Raw genomic sequence first — 16,506 nt, forward strand, 5'->3', positions numbered from 1 at the left:
TTTTGTTGTTTTTCTGAGTGGTTGTTGTCAGCACGATGCTAAACAATGCATATGGAATCCCGTTAACGCACATGTTTTTATATCCATTCTTCGGTAGTGACATGCATGGGGCTTGCATAAAAGTCAACGTTTGCATGGAATGCATGCTTTTCTGTAGCAGTTGCGTTTTTGTGACTTGATTTCATACATGTACTACAATATTGAAATCAAACTGTACTTGCTTGAAAAATACACTAAAATATTTGTGTTACAGAAACTTTTGTTGTTGAGTATATATAACGGTTCTAAATATAGGCTTGACTCGGAAAGTAAATTAGCATGTAATTGTGGTCCGGAAATTAGCTCCAGTGTATGCATGCTGAAGAAAACTTCATTGGGAATTTACGCGAGCTGTTTTTATACAATTGAGCTTATCATTTAATGCATGCGTTTCTGTACGGAAGTTAATTGAAACAAATTGGGTTTTGAATATTTTATGGGAGTTTTGTACGCAAATCCGCAGCTTATCTGTAGCTCTGCTGATAATAATCAGATATTCACATCATCAAGTATTTAATGTAAAAATGTGTTTGGAATGGACTATGCCCTCCAAATATGAAAATATGATTGATCACTAAGATAATTAAATTGTATCAGGCAACAATGGTCAATTCTCTTCTGAATAAGTATTAATTTCATTCGTTTGTAATTGCCATGGCATTTTTAGAATCATGTATGGTAATCACATATACAAACTTTGTCACGATCACCTATGATGAACCTGATCCATACTTACATACTAATTGACAAAAGTAACTGTGCATCAATGAAAAATAAATTTATTCTGAAAATACATATAGGTGGTGATTCACAGTTTGCACGTGCATGTTTATGCACGGCGCCCTATTATGCTTCCATATCACCGTCATGCACGCCTAGATTGGTATTGATAGCATCTGCGGATCAGAAGACAAGACTAGGACAGCATACTGTTTACAGATGAGACCATCTTGACGGCAGGGATGTGTATAGACATCGGATGGAGTGAGTGCGGTCAATTGTGCAGTCAGATCGTAAATATGTCAGCCACAGCGTGACTAGAATATGCTATACATTAGTATAATTAAACAGCACATAAAAATCTATCAACAATGAACAGTACAACATTAAGAATATCAGTTTTGTTTCATTAAATATAGTATCAGAGGATTAAAAAGTTATTAACTGCCATCACACCAAAAATACTAGTACTTTGGGGCGTTAGTTCCGATCCGGAATTCTTAACCACATTCTCAGAATGAGGCATTTAATCGCCAACACTATTTGTCCCCCCTCTCAAAGGCATTGTGTATTCATCTAAAAAATGACCTCTCTAAATCTTGACTGACTACACAATTCAGTAGTTTTATTGTATTTTTGGTCATTTATTTATACCTGATTTGGTGTCTCACTTTGCATTAGATCATTCAATAATGTTTTCTTCTAAGAAATTAAATCAACTGATAATTGTTAGCGCACAAAGTGCGATACTTTTTCTTAAATTGGTAGCGCTAACTAGTAACTTAGATTGGTTAAATGGTTCACAATTTTGTTGAAACTATCGCAGAAACAAGGGGGTTGTATAAATCCTGCTCGGGTCTATCGATGACAGGTTTTTCATGAAGGCTAAATGCATGTATTGTTTATGTAAAACTTCTCGTCACAATATGGCTGAAATAGTTCAAAGGGAAGGCTTATAGTGGTGTACACGGTACTTTAAATGTTAATCTTATAGATGGATGTCCTAAAGTATCCTCCACACAGCAAGCTGCTGTCACCAGCACATGGCATGTTGCATTCCTTGTCGGGTACCTTGGCGTGCCCAGGTTTGATAACATGACCGCAGAAGCATTGACTTGTGCACTGTAATCAGAGAAAGTAAGCATCACTTGCCATGTGGCATAAGAAACAATAGAGAGCATCATTCACCTGATGAAGGAGTAAGCATGTACTCCGAAACGTTGTGTTCCTCATAAAAAAGAAGTTGACATCCATATATTCTTCCTTAATAGAGAGCATACATTCTTTCGACGTCACTTAACAATCACCATTAAATATCCTGCAAAAAAATTATTTCTCAAACCGATGTCCTTTCTGAACTATAACCATGATGTTTCAAAACGATATTGGAACAACATCTTTCTAAAGTGGTGATTTGTAAAGCTGGTCACAGACATTGACAGCATGCTAAACGTCATCAGACTTCAGACTAAAAGAAATCTGTGGTTGTGGGTTCGAATCCCGGTTAGCCCCGATTATGTTTCTAGGTTTGTCAGCACCATACCCGTGCCCGTGGGTTTCACCGAAGTGGTAAACGTCTGAGACCTGCACCACTTCGGGCTTTCCTCCCACATTAAGCTGACACGCCGCGATATAAATGGAATACTGTTAAAAGCGGTGTTAAATCCAATCCCTAACTCACTCATATATCTACCAATGAAGAACCAGGTTAGCGGCGTTAAACACAACTCACACACGCTTTTCTCCCACATTAAGCTGACACGCCGCGATATGACTGGAATACTGTTAAAAGCGGCGTTAAACACAACTCACTCACTCACATTCTGGGTAATACCAAAACACTCCGAAATTCGGAAGATCCCTAGGTATGATATTGGTGTCATAGTAACTCACTCACCATCGATTACTTATGCATATTATATACATGTCGCCGCAATACAGTAATGTTAGGCGTAATTATCAGTTCCAAAATTTTATATGCACCCAAAATAATAACATTGTTTTTTCAGCAATAAGCAGTCAGGGCTTACCGTATTGCAGAATGTAGATCGTGGTCTAAGGGGACGATTTTATGATGGTGGGTGAATACAGACATGCACAATTGGCTGTGAAGCAGATAACACATATTTTTAAACATGCTTGCCCATGGAGCTCTATAAACAGTAACTGTGTTTGCCTACCTCAGTTCCAAAGTATATGTAGTTGATGCACTTGGGATACGATGACATGCATCAATCATGTCAGGGAGCCTGACCACCCGATACCGTTAGTCGCCTCTTACGACAAGCATAGTCGCCTTTTACGGCAAGCATGGGTCGCTGAAGACCTATTCTACCCCAGATCTTCACGGATGACCTGGTGAGGAGAGTAGTCCTGGAATTGGGATCGATGGTTAGTCAAGTAGCAGTCAGGGCCTAATTGTATATAGATTGTTGGACTAAGTTGACATTCCATGATTGTGGGTGAATACAGACATGCACAATTGACTGTGAAGCAGATAACACCTATTTTAAAACATGTCTTCCCATGGAGCTCTATAAACAGTAACTGTGTTTGCCTACCTCAGTTCCAAAGTATATGTAGTGGATGCAATTGGGATACGATGACATGCATGAATCAAGTCAGGGAGCCTGACCACCCGATACCGTTAGTCGCCTCTTACGACAAGCATAGTCGCCTTTTACGGCAAGCATGGGTTGCTGAAGACCTATTCTACCCCAGATCTTCACGGATGACCTGGTGAGGAGAGTAGTCCTGGAATTGGGATCGATGGTTAGTCAAGTAACAGTCAGGGCCTAATTGTATATAGATTGTTGGACTAGGTGACATTCCATGATTGTGGGTGAATACAAACATGCACAATTGACTGTGAAGCAGATAACACCTATTTTAAAACATGTCTTCCCATGGAGCTCTATAAGAGTAACTGTGTTTGCCTACCTCAGTTCCAAAGTAGATGTAGTTGATGCTATGGCAGTGCTGCATGCAGGTTTCAGTTGTCAGGTCTGTCACGTTCTGCATGATACCGTGTGGAAGTACTCGGTCAAAGTCATCGTGGTAACATCCAATGTACGATGCACTAACTGTATGAACAAATGTTTGATCGCATGAGGGAGGGAATATAAAGTCATTGGTTATGACAGGCGGATGGAATGTTGTTTTGCGTGGTAAATTAATAAAAGGGTATTATCACAAGAGTAATGTTTAGAAAATAAAATGAAAATAGTAAAACAAGCAACAAAACAAACATCATCATATAACAGATATTCTTTTAAAACTAGTTGGCTAACACATAATATTTTTGTTTTACAAAATATGACATAATATTTAATTATCATGAGGCTCTCAAAGAGACATCACTGCTCCCAGCACGGTACCCAGAGACGTTTAACACTATGCGTTTATTCCTTGGTGGTTTTTAGTAAATTTAGCCATAATTTGAAATCAGCTCAAATATATACTAATGCGGATTAACTGTGATTACAAAATGTTTTGAGTAATATACGCGTAACGATAGTATGTATTCAGGTTTTCTTTCCTTTAAAGACATTCATAGTGCAGACAACAGGCTGGGATTCCAGAGCATTAAAGACTAATTCAGTGCATTCAAATCAGTCTAAATCGTCCACGCCAAACAAATTCATCTTTAAGTATCTCGTTTTCATGAAAATATGACCCGTGAAGATTCCGGGGTAGAATAGGTCTTCAGCAACCCATGCTTGCCGTAAAAGGCGACTATGCTTGTCGTAAAAGACGACTAACGGGATCGGGTGGTCAGGCTCGCTGACTTGGTTGATGCATGTCATCGATCCGAATTGCGTGGATCGATGCTCATGGTATTAATCACTGGATTGTCTGGACTCGATTATTTACAGACCGCCGTCATATAGCTGGAATATTGCTGAGGGCGGTGTATCACAACAAACCAACCAACCAACCAAATCATGAAAATAAATACGAGGCTGGTCAAAAAGTTCTAAGCCTGACAACCTTTCAACTATGGACCACAACAAAGTGAACCAGTCAAAGTAGTGCATTGTTTGGGTAGTTCATTGCAAATCTACTTGGTCTGTTGAAGCCGTTAGTATATAAGTATCAGACCGGTGAACGTGATTGGGGTCCAAATGAACACAGAAAATGAAAAGAATGAGTACCAATCAGTCATTAAGCTTTTGACTTCAGAGAATAGTACTACCTGGGATATTCATGACCGCATGGGGATAAGTGCCCTAGCTATTCCGCTGTTAAACGTTGGGCAGCTATGTTTAAGGCTGGGAGAACAAGCCACGTCCCTCATCTTCAATCAAGGAATATTCAACCAGGAGATATATACTGTCCGATGACAGAGGAAATTTAGAGGTAATTGAGGAGAATTGCGTCAAATTCAAAAAAGGGATTATTAAAGGGAGATTAAACATGGGTCTACCACCATGATCCCGAGTCAAAATGTCAATCCATGGAATGGCACCATCCCACTTCTCTGGCACCAAAGAAATTCAAGACGTCAAGATCAGTGAAGAAAGTTATGGCCACTGTATTCTGGGGTGCAATGGGTGTGATCCTTGTTGATTACGTAGAAAGTAAAAAGACGATTACAGCGACGGTGCCTACTATGCTGATTTGCTTCACCGCCTGAGTGAGTGAGTGAGTGAGTTTGGTTTTTCGCCGCTTTTAGCAATATTTCAGCAACATCACGGCGGGGGACACCAGAAATGGGCTTCACACATTGTACCCATGTCGGGATTCGAACCCGGGTCTTCGGCGTGACGAGCGAATGCTTTAATCACTGGGCTACCCGACCGCCCCTCGCCGCCTGAGAGATTCTACCAATGAAAAGCGGCAAGGAATGCTGACAGATTGAGTTCTTCTATTTCATGACAATGCCTCTTCTCACGCTTCTCGACTTGCAAAGGCTGCTGTGCGACAATGTGGGTTCGAAGACCTTCTTCACCCTCAGAACTTGCCAGACCTGGCATAAAGTAATTTTCACCGGTTTACTTAACTTAAAGAACACATATGTGGAAAGCGCTATGATGACAACGATTACCTGATACCTGGGTATTTCAAGATGGCTTCAGAAAACTGCTTACTGACAGGAATTGAAAAGATTCACTATCAATATGAGGTGTGTATTGAAAAGCAGGAAGATTATGTAGAAAATAATATTAAAAACGCTTTGACAATTTATGGTTTTGTTTCCTAGGCTAAGAGCTTTTTAATCAGCCCCCGTATGACGTGCAATGTTTCAGAACGTATTGCTTACCTCGGGTAGCCTAGTGATTAGAGCTTTCGCTCGTCACGCTGAAGACCCGGGTACAATGTGTGAAGCCCATTTCTAGTATCCCCCGCCATGATAGCACTGGAATATTGCTAAAGGCGGCGTAAAGTCATACACACATAGAAACATAATAACTTACTTCTCTTGAGGTTTGCTGTCCATATTTCATAGCCCCCGTACTCCTTTAGACACTGACAACGTCCAGCTTTCGAAAAGAAGAAGCCGCAACTACTGAGTGTTTTGCAGCAACTCATAGCACATGTCAACCTGTTGGCTACTTTAAAGTGCATGCCATCTGTCAGCTGCACGGTATCGGTTCCTTTCCTGATTGTATTTTGGTTAGCAATGGCGTAAACGGAAAAAGTAAATAAAAGACCACAGATTGAAGCGCTGTTGAGCATTTTCACTTTTGCTCCGCGGGAGTCTTGAAGCACAAAGTGATTTTTCCGAAATATTTATGTTATCACTACAAGCAGAACTGATAGATAACCAATCAAATATTTAACTGGACGTGTCGATTACCTTGATTAACTATTGATCACTGTATCTATTCTACAGAAAATAAATACAAGATAGTATTTATGATGGCAACACAATAATAGCACATAAATGCTATGTAAAGGATGAATATAATACCATTCAGTACTAAATAATTAATGTCATTTTTAAGCAAAGAAACGCACGAGCTTCTAAAAGCATAACTCAAACGTGACAACATGGGAAAAAAGGGCTTGATACAATCATTTTTATAATGTCTTAACTGAACTAAATATTTTTCTATTTTTTGTCTGCAATAACTTAGTTGATAGGTAGGCAAGCGTGTTCGGGTATCAAACTCGCACAGTTTATTTTAGGCATTATAAAACGTAAGAATCGCCGCACGAGTCACATGTCATATGCGTGAATGTTAGGGTGTCTGGTTATTATTGACATCAACTGTTAGAACACACGAGAAAACACCGTATACACATTATTTTCCCCACGATTACCTTTAAAATAAATGCCAAGAATCCCGAAAAATGTTCAAATATTATGTCCGTTAGCGTACATTTTGGAAATAAGCGTCAACGGCTATAATCTGCATAAGGAATTGGACGTAAATTGACATTTTGAGAAATGTGAAGGCTACAGGCGATCTTCATTTACATTTCTGATTTCTCAGCGATTTGTTTGGATCTAAGTTAGCTTTTTTCTGCTCCATTAAATTATAAACACAAAATACTTGTGCGCATGCGCACGCATGGCGCAATCAAAATCAGACCTGCATTAGTGGAATTTTGGTTTGAGATGAGTATTGTGCTTAATGTTTAAAGAGCTTAATTGTTTAATAAACATATGCTTCTCCATATGTAAACGCACCACGTCTGCAGAAAAGGGCGCATATGTTTTGTCCTGTAGTCATCACCTGACTGCAGATTCTTTCCCGAATTGTAACCACGTGATCTCAACTCAATGACGATGTTTAACGCAATATAAATGGACATTTCTTGAACAGTGCACTTTGCATTTTTTGTCATTACAGTAAGTAATATTCTTTTCGGTGAAATGGTTTGTTTTTACTCCATATGTATTAGCACACATGCGTCTTTCGTAGTTATTGAATAATCGCGATATTTTGTTAATCTATTTCAGGTGGCGAGGACTACACAATGCGAGGCACAAACTTTCCGTAAAACAGGGATGTGATTATTATTTTCAGAAACCCCCACCAGTAATGAAATGGTTGCTCCTTCACTGACAATTTGTAAATTTTAATGTCTAACTTCATTTGTCTTTCAACTAAAAAAAAATATACATCACCTAATCTCACCATCGGGGGCACGAGTGGCCCAGTCGTCTAAGGCGCCGCGATTAGCTGTGCAGAGTAGCGTCCCTTGGGCACGCCAGAAACCTATGGTTGTGGTTCGAATCCCGGTTCGCCCCGATTATGTTTCTAGGTTTGTTAGCACCGTACCATGCCCGTGGGTTTCACCGAAGTGGTAAACGTCTGAGACCTGCATCACTTCGGGCTTTCCTCCCACATTAAGCTGACACGCCGCGATATAAATGGAATACTGTTAAAAGCGGCGTTAAACCCAACTCACTCACTCACTCACTCATCTCACCATCAGTCAATTACGTGTGTCCAGTGCTGCGTTCAACCTGCAATGGCCTTCTCGGTTGGCGACTTGTCCTTCAATGGCTGATTGTCAAAGGGAATTTAAGTCACTAACGAGGATGAAAGATGAAAGGAGACTGGGAGACACGGAGGAGCTGCGGAAGCTCTGTGTTGAGGCCATAAAATATCCGAGTCCCGTGATGGGATTCGAACCACGGACCTTCTGATCCGAGGTCGGACGCCTTGTCCACATGACCAAAGAGGTTAAGCTGACAAGGTAAGGATGACATCTGTGGGATGACTCCACGTCCTGCTACATCTCATATGGTTTCTCTCGCAATAACCAATCAGAGAAACGGAAACGACATTTACACTTGTTTTAAATAGATATAATAACTATGGACGTTCTCGTTGGAGAAAGTAGCGTTGTATCCATTGGCCATTGGTATATGGTCATTGGATGGAAAACTACTCCTTATGGACGCTTGGAAGTTTCTAACCAGTGAGTTTCCCTCAAAATAACGTCGTTCTGTGACATTGGAGTGAGTGAGTGAGTTAAAATTTAACGTCACATCGGCAAAATTGCAGCCATATCGTGACGAGATAAAGTCAAACATTTGATTACAAATTTGTAAAATACCTGTCGCCAAAGGACAATACAATAACTAGAATACCACAGATGTTAGTTAAAACTAGTTTGAGAGTATATAAAAGAATACACTACAATTCAACAACACAATATAAAAACGGGTTATAGATCGCCAGCAACCAAAGTTAGGCCACCATACTAGGGACCGAGGGGACGTACGATGCTTTTGCTACCTGCACGGCTCCCCAGCAGGATTTACACCATCCCTTCAGTCGCTGGCGATTGTAGTCAATATTAACCATCAGTTAAAACTAACAAATATACTACCATTAAAATTGTGATAGCTATCAATTTACTTTGAAAGAAATGGAACTTAATTATCCTCTCTGGGGGACAATATTTGTACTGTACTTTAACCCCCTTCGAGGATATAGCCACTAACAATCGCAGTTGTTAATTTAATCTACCAAATTTAAAACATAGTTTTTATACAATATTATTAATCAAAATTTTGCAATCAATTCAATATGCTTTATAAAATCTATAATTAAACGGGATTTGATACTAGTAAAAAGATCCTTAATAGACGATGCTTTGAAATATTGATCCCTTGTGACGGAAAAATCAATACAATCCAGCAGGACATGCTTGACCGTGATTCTTTCATCACAAGGTATGCAGAATGGAGGATCCTCACCTTTTAAAATAAATTCATGAGTATACCTACTGTGGCCAATACGACATCGTCGTGCTATGACCTCTTCAAATCTGGACTGACAACCCAAGTGTAACCAGTATATGGTTTTATTGCATGTAATTTATTGATACCTACTTGGGTGTCCCACTTCTTATGTATAAGATCTTTGATGTAAGATCTTATAACAGGTTTATAATCAGTGCACGGGATCAGAAGTGGTGTCACAGATTTGTTGAGTGCTGTTTTTGCAGCAGCATCGGCCATTGTGTTACCTATAATCCCAACATGGCTGGGTAACCAACAGAACACGATGTCGTATTGGCCAGTAGCAAGATCATTAAACAATTCAACAATTTCAATTAAAAGTGGATGTGTGCATTAAAGGTTTGTAATAGTCTGAAGGCAAAAAAGAGAATCTGAAACAAATATGTACTGTTTATGTTTAGTTTGGCTGTTGATATATTTAAGTGCTGTTAAAATAGCATTTGCTTCTGCTGTGAAAATAGAACAGTTATCAGGTAATCTGGATGAGACAGTCCTAGACCCAATGACAGTGGCGCTTGCAACAGTGTCACCATCCTTGGATCCATCTGTAAATATAGATTTGTAAGTGTCATATTTCCTTCGTAATTCATTATATTGCTGTTGATAAATTAGTTGATTTGTTTCAGATTTCTTTAGTTGAGTTAAGGTTAATACCAACACCCAACCGTTACTCCGGCAATGATAAACTTCGCTTTCACAGCCTATATATACGCAATGTCTGAAGAGTTGTCTCCCTTGATATATTTATCATTCTTAACGACATAAATACTGCATTTCTCAAGCACTTACTACCGCGACAATTTAAATATTATGTCCGTTAGCGTACATTTTGGAAATAAGAATCAACGGCTGTAATCTGCATAAGGAATTGGACGTAAATTGACATTTTGAGAAATGTGAAGGCTACAGGTGATCATCATTTACATTTCTGATTTCTCAGCGATTTGTTTGGATCTAAGTTAGCTTTTTCTGCTCTATTGAATTAAAAACACGAAATACTTGACGCAATCAAAGTCAGACCTGCATTAGGGAATAGAATTACCATTTGATATTTAAGGAATTTGGTGGGGGGTGGGGTGGGTGGGTGTGTGTGTGTGTGTGTGTGGGGGGGGGGGGGGGGGGGTGATTTTGGTTTGAGATGAGTATTGTGTTTAATGTTTAAAGAGCTTAATTGTTTAAGAAACAGATGCTTCTCCATATTTAAACGCACAACGTCTGTAGGAAAGGGCACATATGTTTTGTCCTGTAGTCCTCACCTGACTGTAGATTCTTTCCCCGATTGTAACCACGTGATCACAACTCAATGACGATGTTTAACGCAATATAAATGGACATTTCCTGAACAATGAACTTTGCAATTTTTGTCATTAAATAAGCAAAATTCTTCATCGGCGGAATGGCTTGTTTTCACTCTATATGTATGAGCACACATGCATCTTTCTTAGTTATTTAATGATCGCGATATTTTGTTAATCTATTTGAAGTGGGTTTTGTTGCCAATTTTGCAAATCGCCAGACCTTGAAGTAAACTTCTTCCTCATCCCCCAAGAAAAGGAAAATGGAAAAGTAAGATTTCGGAGAGAATATGGGAATGAGGACCAGAGCAGGGACATTTATCATGTGAGTTACGTGCCAGTTTACTTTCACCACCGGTTTATGTGAATTTTCTCTTTCTTGTGAGTTGCATGTAGATGCTATTCAGAAGGGCTTCGTAGCAGCTTTGACCAAACCCGATGTGGAGAGAAGCGAATCATCAGTTTTGCAAGTCAATTTAAGAATTTAAGAACAATACTATCCTGCACAAAAGCTAGAATTGGAAGTTGGCGATTGCTGGGAAAGTTCGAACAGTTGTTTGTTGTTTAACGCCGCACACACCAATATTTCAGCCATATAGCAGCGGTCTGTAAATAATCGGGTCTGGACCAGACAATCCAGTGATTAACATCATGAGCATCGATCCACACAATTGGGATACGATGACATGCACTAACCAAGTCAGCGAACCTGACCACCCGATCCCATTAGTTGCCTCTTACGACAAGCATGGCCGCCTTTTACGGCAAGCATGGGTTGCTGAAGACCTATTCTACCCCGGATCTTCACCAGGTAGAGAGTTAGAACTGAACATATACACTTACCAGCACAAAACTGTCAGTGTTGTCTTGATAATGTATGTCACGAATTGTCATATTCATGATGTTGTATTTTATGACGTTTTAGCGTGTATATTATTTAGCACGAATCTTTGTATACACCTTACACTCGCGATATTGTGTATTACCGTACATGTAATTTCTCGATGTATATAGTAGCGTCATACCTATATATATTATGTAGACCTTCAGACTCAAAACAATACTGCTTATATTTTCATTGCGGAGCAGACTCGCACCCAACCGGACAATGTCATTCAACTACTTTTACGTGTATACATCATTTATAAGCATAAATAATATATAAATTTAAATGATAAGTCATAAACCTGGCGCACTGATGTCAAACAGTAAAAGTACTATTATAAAATTAGACGATGTCCATCACTTGTCATTGAGGAGGTCGGGTAGCCTAGTGGTTAAAGCGTTCGCTCGTCACGCCGAAGACCCGGGTTCGATTCCCGACAAGGGTACAATGTGTGAAGGCCATTTCTGGTGTCCCCCGCCGTGATATTGCTGGAATATTCTTACAAGCGGCGTAAAACCAGACTCACTCACTCACTCACTCATCATGCATGTCAAGTCTCAGCATCATTATATATTAGATAGACTTGATTGACATTTATGCATAAGTCCATTCAAATGAAACTAAAAAATTCATTGCGTACATTGTCCAATCAGAATGTTTACTACTGTCAATGCATTCACTATCATGTATAACACTGACTGTATACTTTGCTGTGCGCGAAATACGCATATGTCGGAAGCACACGTTAAAACCCACACTAAGTTAAGCAAGTACTGGTATGGGGAGAGACACAGCCAGGGTGGCGGTCGACTCACGAGACTCGGGACCTATGGTCCCTGGATCCCCCGGTCACACTCATGGTCGATTCCTACGGGTGTCTGTGTGATAAAGGCTCTACACACAGTAAGACTTAGGTCTTATGTTCGATCCCATATGGTCAGGGGGCGGTAGGGTAGCCTAGTGGTTAAAGCGTTCGCTCGTCACGCCGAAGACCCGGGTTCGATTCCCGACATGGGTACAATGTGTGACGCCTATTTCTGGTGTCCCCCGCCGTGATATTGCTGGACTATTGCTAAAAGCGGCGTAAAACCATGCTCACTCACTCACTCACTCACTCCAGAGCTTCTACTTAGGTCTTATGTTCGATCCCAATGGTCAGTCTGTGACCTCGCTACGCCATTACGTCAACTATACTTGGGATACGTACGTGACATAGTGAGCGGGAGAGTTAAGTAACAATCGAAACATTATTTAAACATTTTTTTCTGTAATTACCATTAAATCCGCTTTGTTGGATAAAAAAACACTTCATGGCCTATTAACTATTTGTGTACCTTGTTACCATGGTTACTTGTACGCGTTTTTGTTTTTTTTATTTTGCTGTGTGTTCTATTTATTTGTACGCCAGTTGATATTCTCACGATCTTACCAAACTTAGAAAGACATGATTTATTGACTGACTGCACTGTATTATTAAACTCCCGGACGTCTGATGAAACCTCCTGGACGTTCCGGACGCCCCCGGACGTTAAATAGTAGGACCCCTATTTTGCTGTACGAAGGAAAGGAATTTGGTGTATTGAGCTTTACATTTGTTTTTAAAAGTGAAAACCACTCCCCAATGCAGTCCGAGACCAAACTGAGGAAGTTGACGCCGTTTTGAACATTTCAGTCATAACACGGAGTATCAACTTCATGTGGGAGGAAAGCCTGAAGTGATGCAGGTCGCACATATCCATCACTGGTGAAACCAGTCAGCACGGCCGTGGTTCTTACAAGCAGGTGACAAGTTGACAACATGATAAAGCTGATTACTATACAACTTTATTAAAAACAAATCTACAAACGTTATAAAGGAAAGCACCAAGGAAATAATTAAACAATAATTTGTTCTGAAGTGCTCCAATGATCAGGGGTGTCATTAAACAAGAAATAATAATGAAAATGTGGTAACAGCTTCACAGGTTTACTACTAACAACTAATTGTACCAATAAACGACAATAAACATGATGAAATGAGCCAAATCTGCGCTAACAAAGATCTGATTAATTAAATCAGAGCAAACACACAAGCGGCTGAGCCAAGCAATTGTATTACAGTAATAAAATAAGGGTAGCTAAAACAACACTTTGACAACACAACAACAACAACAACAACAAACTTACATCCTTGGGGATAAAGACACAAGATCTTGAAAAAAAGTTGATGTATATACAGGGCGCAGACCTGAGAGAGGTCAGTCTCTCCTTCACTGCCGGGGAATACAATAGTCTGAGGCACTTAACCAACGTGTTTCTTAACACCAGGAAAACACGGATAACAAACTACCATGTCCATACTAATGATGTAAGTATCAAAATAAAGCACTGAACATGAGCTATCCAATGGTATCATTAAAGATTACAACAAGCTGTGCATAATTATTTGGGAGGCAACAGCGATCAAAAATACATGAGAAATATCGGAGTGTACATATCAATTCTCCGAATGTTTGAAAATCATAGTTACAAAAACATTTTCAAAATATGAATAAGGTAGTGAACATACAGGAGATAATACATGAGTGTGCCATTAGTTGTTTGGTTTGACTTGAATACATCCAGAGCAGCATGGCTCAACCACATCTGTATATATCCATTCTCGTGAGAGGCCGAAATAGATTTTCAAAATTAATATGACAAATGCAGACTGAATTTGAAACATGGCAGAAACCAATGTGTACCCTCGCAGCTATATAAACACTAAACTTTTATCAGTGAGGCTTTGAATTCCCAAATTATACTAAAATTCCAAATCATTAACGTTTGATCTATGTATGCTTTATATTTGTAATAATGATCATTGTTGCCTCCCCAATAAACGTATGAAATTTAATTCATGATAAATATCGGAGTGTACATATAAATTCCCCTAATGTTTGAAAATCATAGTTACAAAAACATTTTCAGGAGATAACAAACATCAAGTCAATACATGGTATGAGTGCGCCATTAGTTTGTTTGTTGTTTAACGCTACACTCTGCAATATCTCAGCTATATGACGATTGTTTATAAATAATCGAGTCTGGACCAGACAATCCAGTGATTGACATCATGAGCATCAATCTATGCAAATGGGATACGATGACATGCATCAACAAAGTCAGCGAGCCTGACCACCCGATCCCGTTAGTCGCCTCTTACAACAAGCATAGTCACCTTTTTCGACAAGCATGGGTTGCTGAAGACCTATTCTCCCCTGGGTCACTAATTCTCTACCACAGAATGCAACGACGACCGCTTGACTTTTCTGAGCGGTGTCGGAAATATAGCCGGGGAGCGGTGCAGTCACTAGACCTTTACAAGGGTTGATTTTGTCACCCAGTGACAAATGATAGTATACCATCACTCAGACAATGAAGGCAATATTTGACACATGACAAGAACTATTAAACTATTTATCACGGGCTTGTGGATTTTGACTGCTTTCAGCACTATTCAAGAATATCAGGTCAGCAGACATGGTGACATGTGGGAAGGTGAGGTGGAATGGGGTATAATGTCGTTCAAGCTTAATGCCGAGCTTCAGGCACGGTAACAACAAGTGTAATCTTATAACATCATTTGGTATGACGCGACCAGGAATCGACCCCGACCATCCGCTCTCCGGATAAACTCTATCCACTAGACCACAAAGGCATTGACACGTGACGAATGGAACCCAACCCAGCAAACACTTTAGCCACATTTCTAGGCTGTTACCTCAAGTTAAAACTGTTATACTTATTAAATACTTAATGTATGTGTGAACGTATTGCTATTGATATGAAAAACATTAGTTGTGTCATTAATGTCACTGGAACTTGCAATGACAGAGGCAATATGTGGCCCAGATATGTTGAACGATTGAAACTTGGTGTAAGTGTCTATACTCATACTTTGAAGAATGCTAGGTTTGTTTAAACGGTATCAAATGAATACATCCAGAGCAGCATGGCTCAACCACATCTGTATATATCCATTCTTGTGACAGGCCGAAATAGATTTTGAAAATTAATATGACAAATGCAGACTGAATTTGAAACATGGCAGAAACCGATGTGTACCCTCGCAGCTATAAATACTAAACTTTTATCATTGAGGCTTTGAACTATACACTAAAATTCGAAAACATTACCGTTGCAATTAATTATGCCTGTATGTATCAATCCTGAGAGAGGCTGTAATAAATTGTATAAGCTGGTTAAGAAGTAGTAAGTGAGTTGTATTTTACGCCGCTTTTAGCAATTTTCAGCAAAATGACTGCGGGGGACACCAGAAATGGGCTTCACACATTGTACCGATTTGGGGAAAGGAACACTTGTCTTCAGCGTGACGAGCGAACACTTTAACCACTAGGCTACCCCACCGGACCCTCGGTTTTGGAGTAGAACGTAACACAACATGGAAGTCCCATTTAACCCACTCCTATACTAACCCAAGTGATACAGTTAAGTACAACGTGCTGACTATGATTATACCGATTGTGGGTTTTGGAGTCTTCAGTGTGACAATCACACAGCATGGCTATTGGACACACTCCAGTCAATCATGGATGAACGAAGCAGAGTCCAAAACTAGTCTATTGATATTCGTAGGAAATGCCTGTTGGAGAGAAGGATACATCCATTCTCTATACATGCACGTTTAACCGTCCCATTTCTGGATATATATAGTTATTGGAACAAGACTGAATACACATTTTTTCAATATTTTCTGTGAAAAATGACAAATAGCACATAGGAGAACCTACGTGTCATAAACAATGGATGACGTCATTAGTTATATGCAAACAATGCGTTGATATGACGTGGCATTGCTATGGGACGCTTCGCAAATA

The 16,506-nt window shown here is 39.6% G+C and overlaps 1 protein-coding gene across 1 annotated transcript; it reads right to left on the reverse strand.

Annotated features, from left to right (window-relative positions):
* Positions 1 to 1,449: 1,449 nt before the first annotated feature.
* On the reverse strand, positions 1,450 to 6,304 carry LOC125381565 (WSC domain-containing protein 2-like). Its single transcript, XM_048398609.1, has 3 exons — positions 6,177 to 6,304; positions 3,700 to 3,842; positions 1,450 to 1,881 (listed from the first exon to the last, which is right to left on the reverse strand). Exons 1-3 carry the CDS (start codon positions 6,289 to 6,291, stop codon positions 1,735 to 1,737), a joined length of 405 nt encoding a protein of 134 aa, XP_048254566.1. The 5' UTR covers positions 6,292 to 6,304; the 3' UTR covers positions 1,450 to 1,734.
* Between the last annotated feature and the right edge of the window lie 10,202 nt (positions 6,305 to 16,506).

The sequence above is a fragment of the Haliotis rufescens genome, unplaced genomic scaffold (genome assembly GCF_023055435.1).
Source record: "Haliotis rufescens isolate VD_foot unplaced genomic scaffold, xgHalRufe1.0.p SCAF_18, whole genome shotgun sequence".
NCBI classification, from domain to species: domain Eukaryota; kingdom Metazoa; phylum Mollusca; class Gastropoda; order Lepetellida; family Haliotidae; genus Haliotis; species Haliotis rufescens.

What these genes read in the sequence shown, in the direction of transcription:
- LOC125381565 (XM_048398609.1), bottom strand. Translation starts at nt 6,291, where the DNA reads ATGAGTTGCTGCAAAACACTCAGTAGTTGCGGCTTCTTCTTTTCGAAA. An exon ending in GACAGCAAACCTCAAGAGAA is followed by an intron (nt 3,843 to 6,176) that starts GTAAGTTATTAT and finishes TTGTTCATACAG; the next exon opens with TTAGTGCATCGTACATTGGA. An exon ending in ACATCTACTTTGGAACTGAG is followed by an intron (nt 1,882 to 3,699) that starts GTAGGCAAACAC and finishes CTCTGATTACAG; the next exon opens with TGCACAAGTCAATGCTTCTG.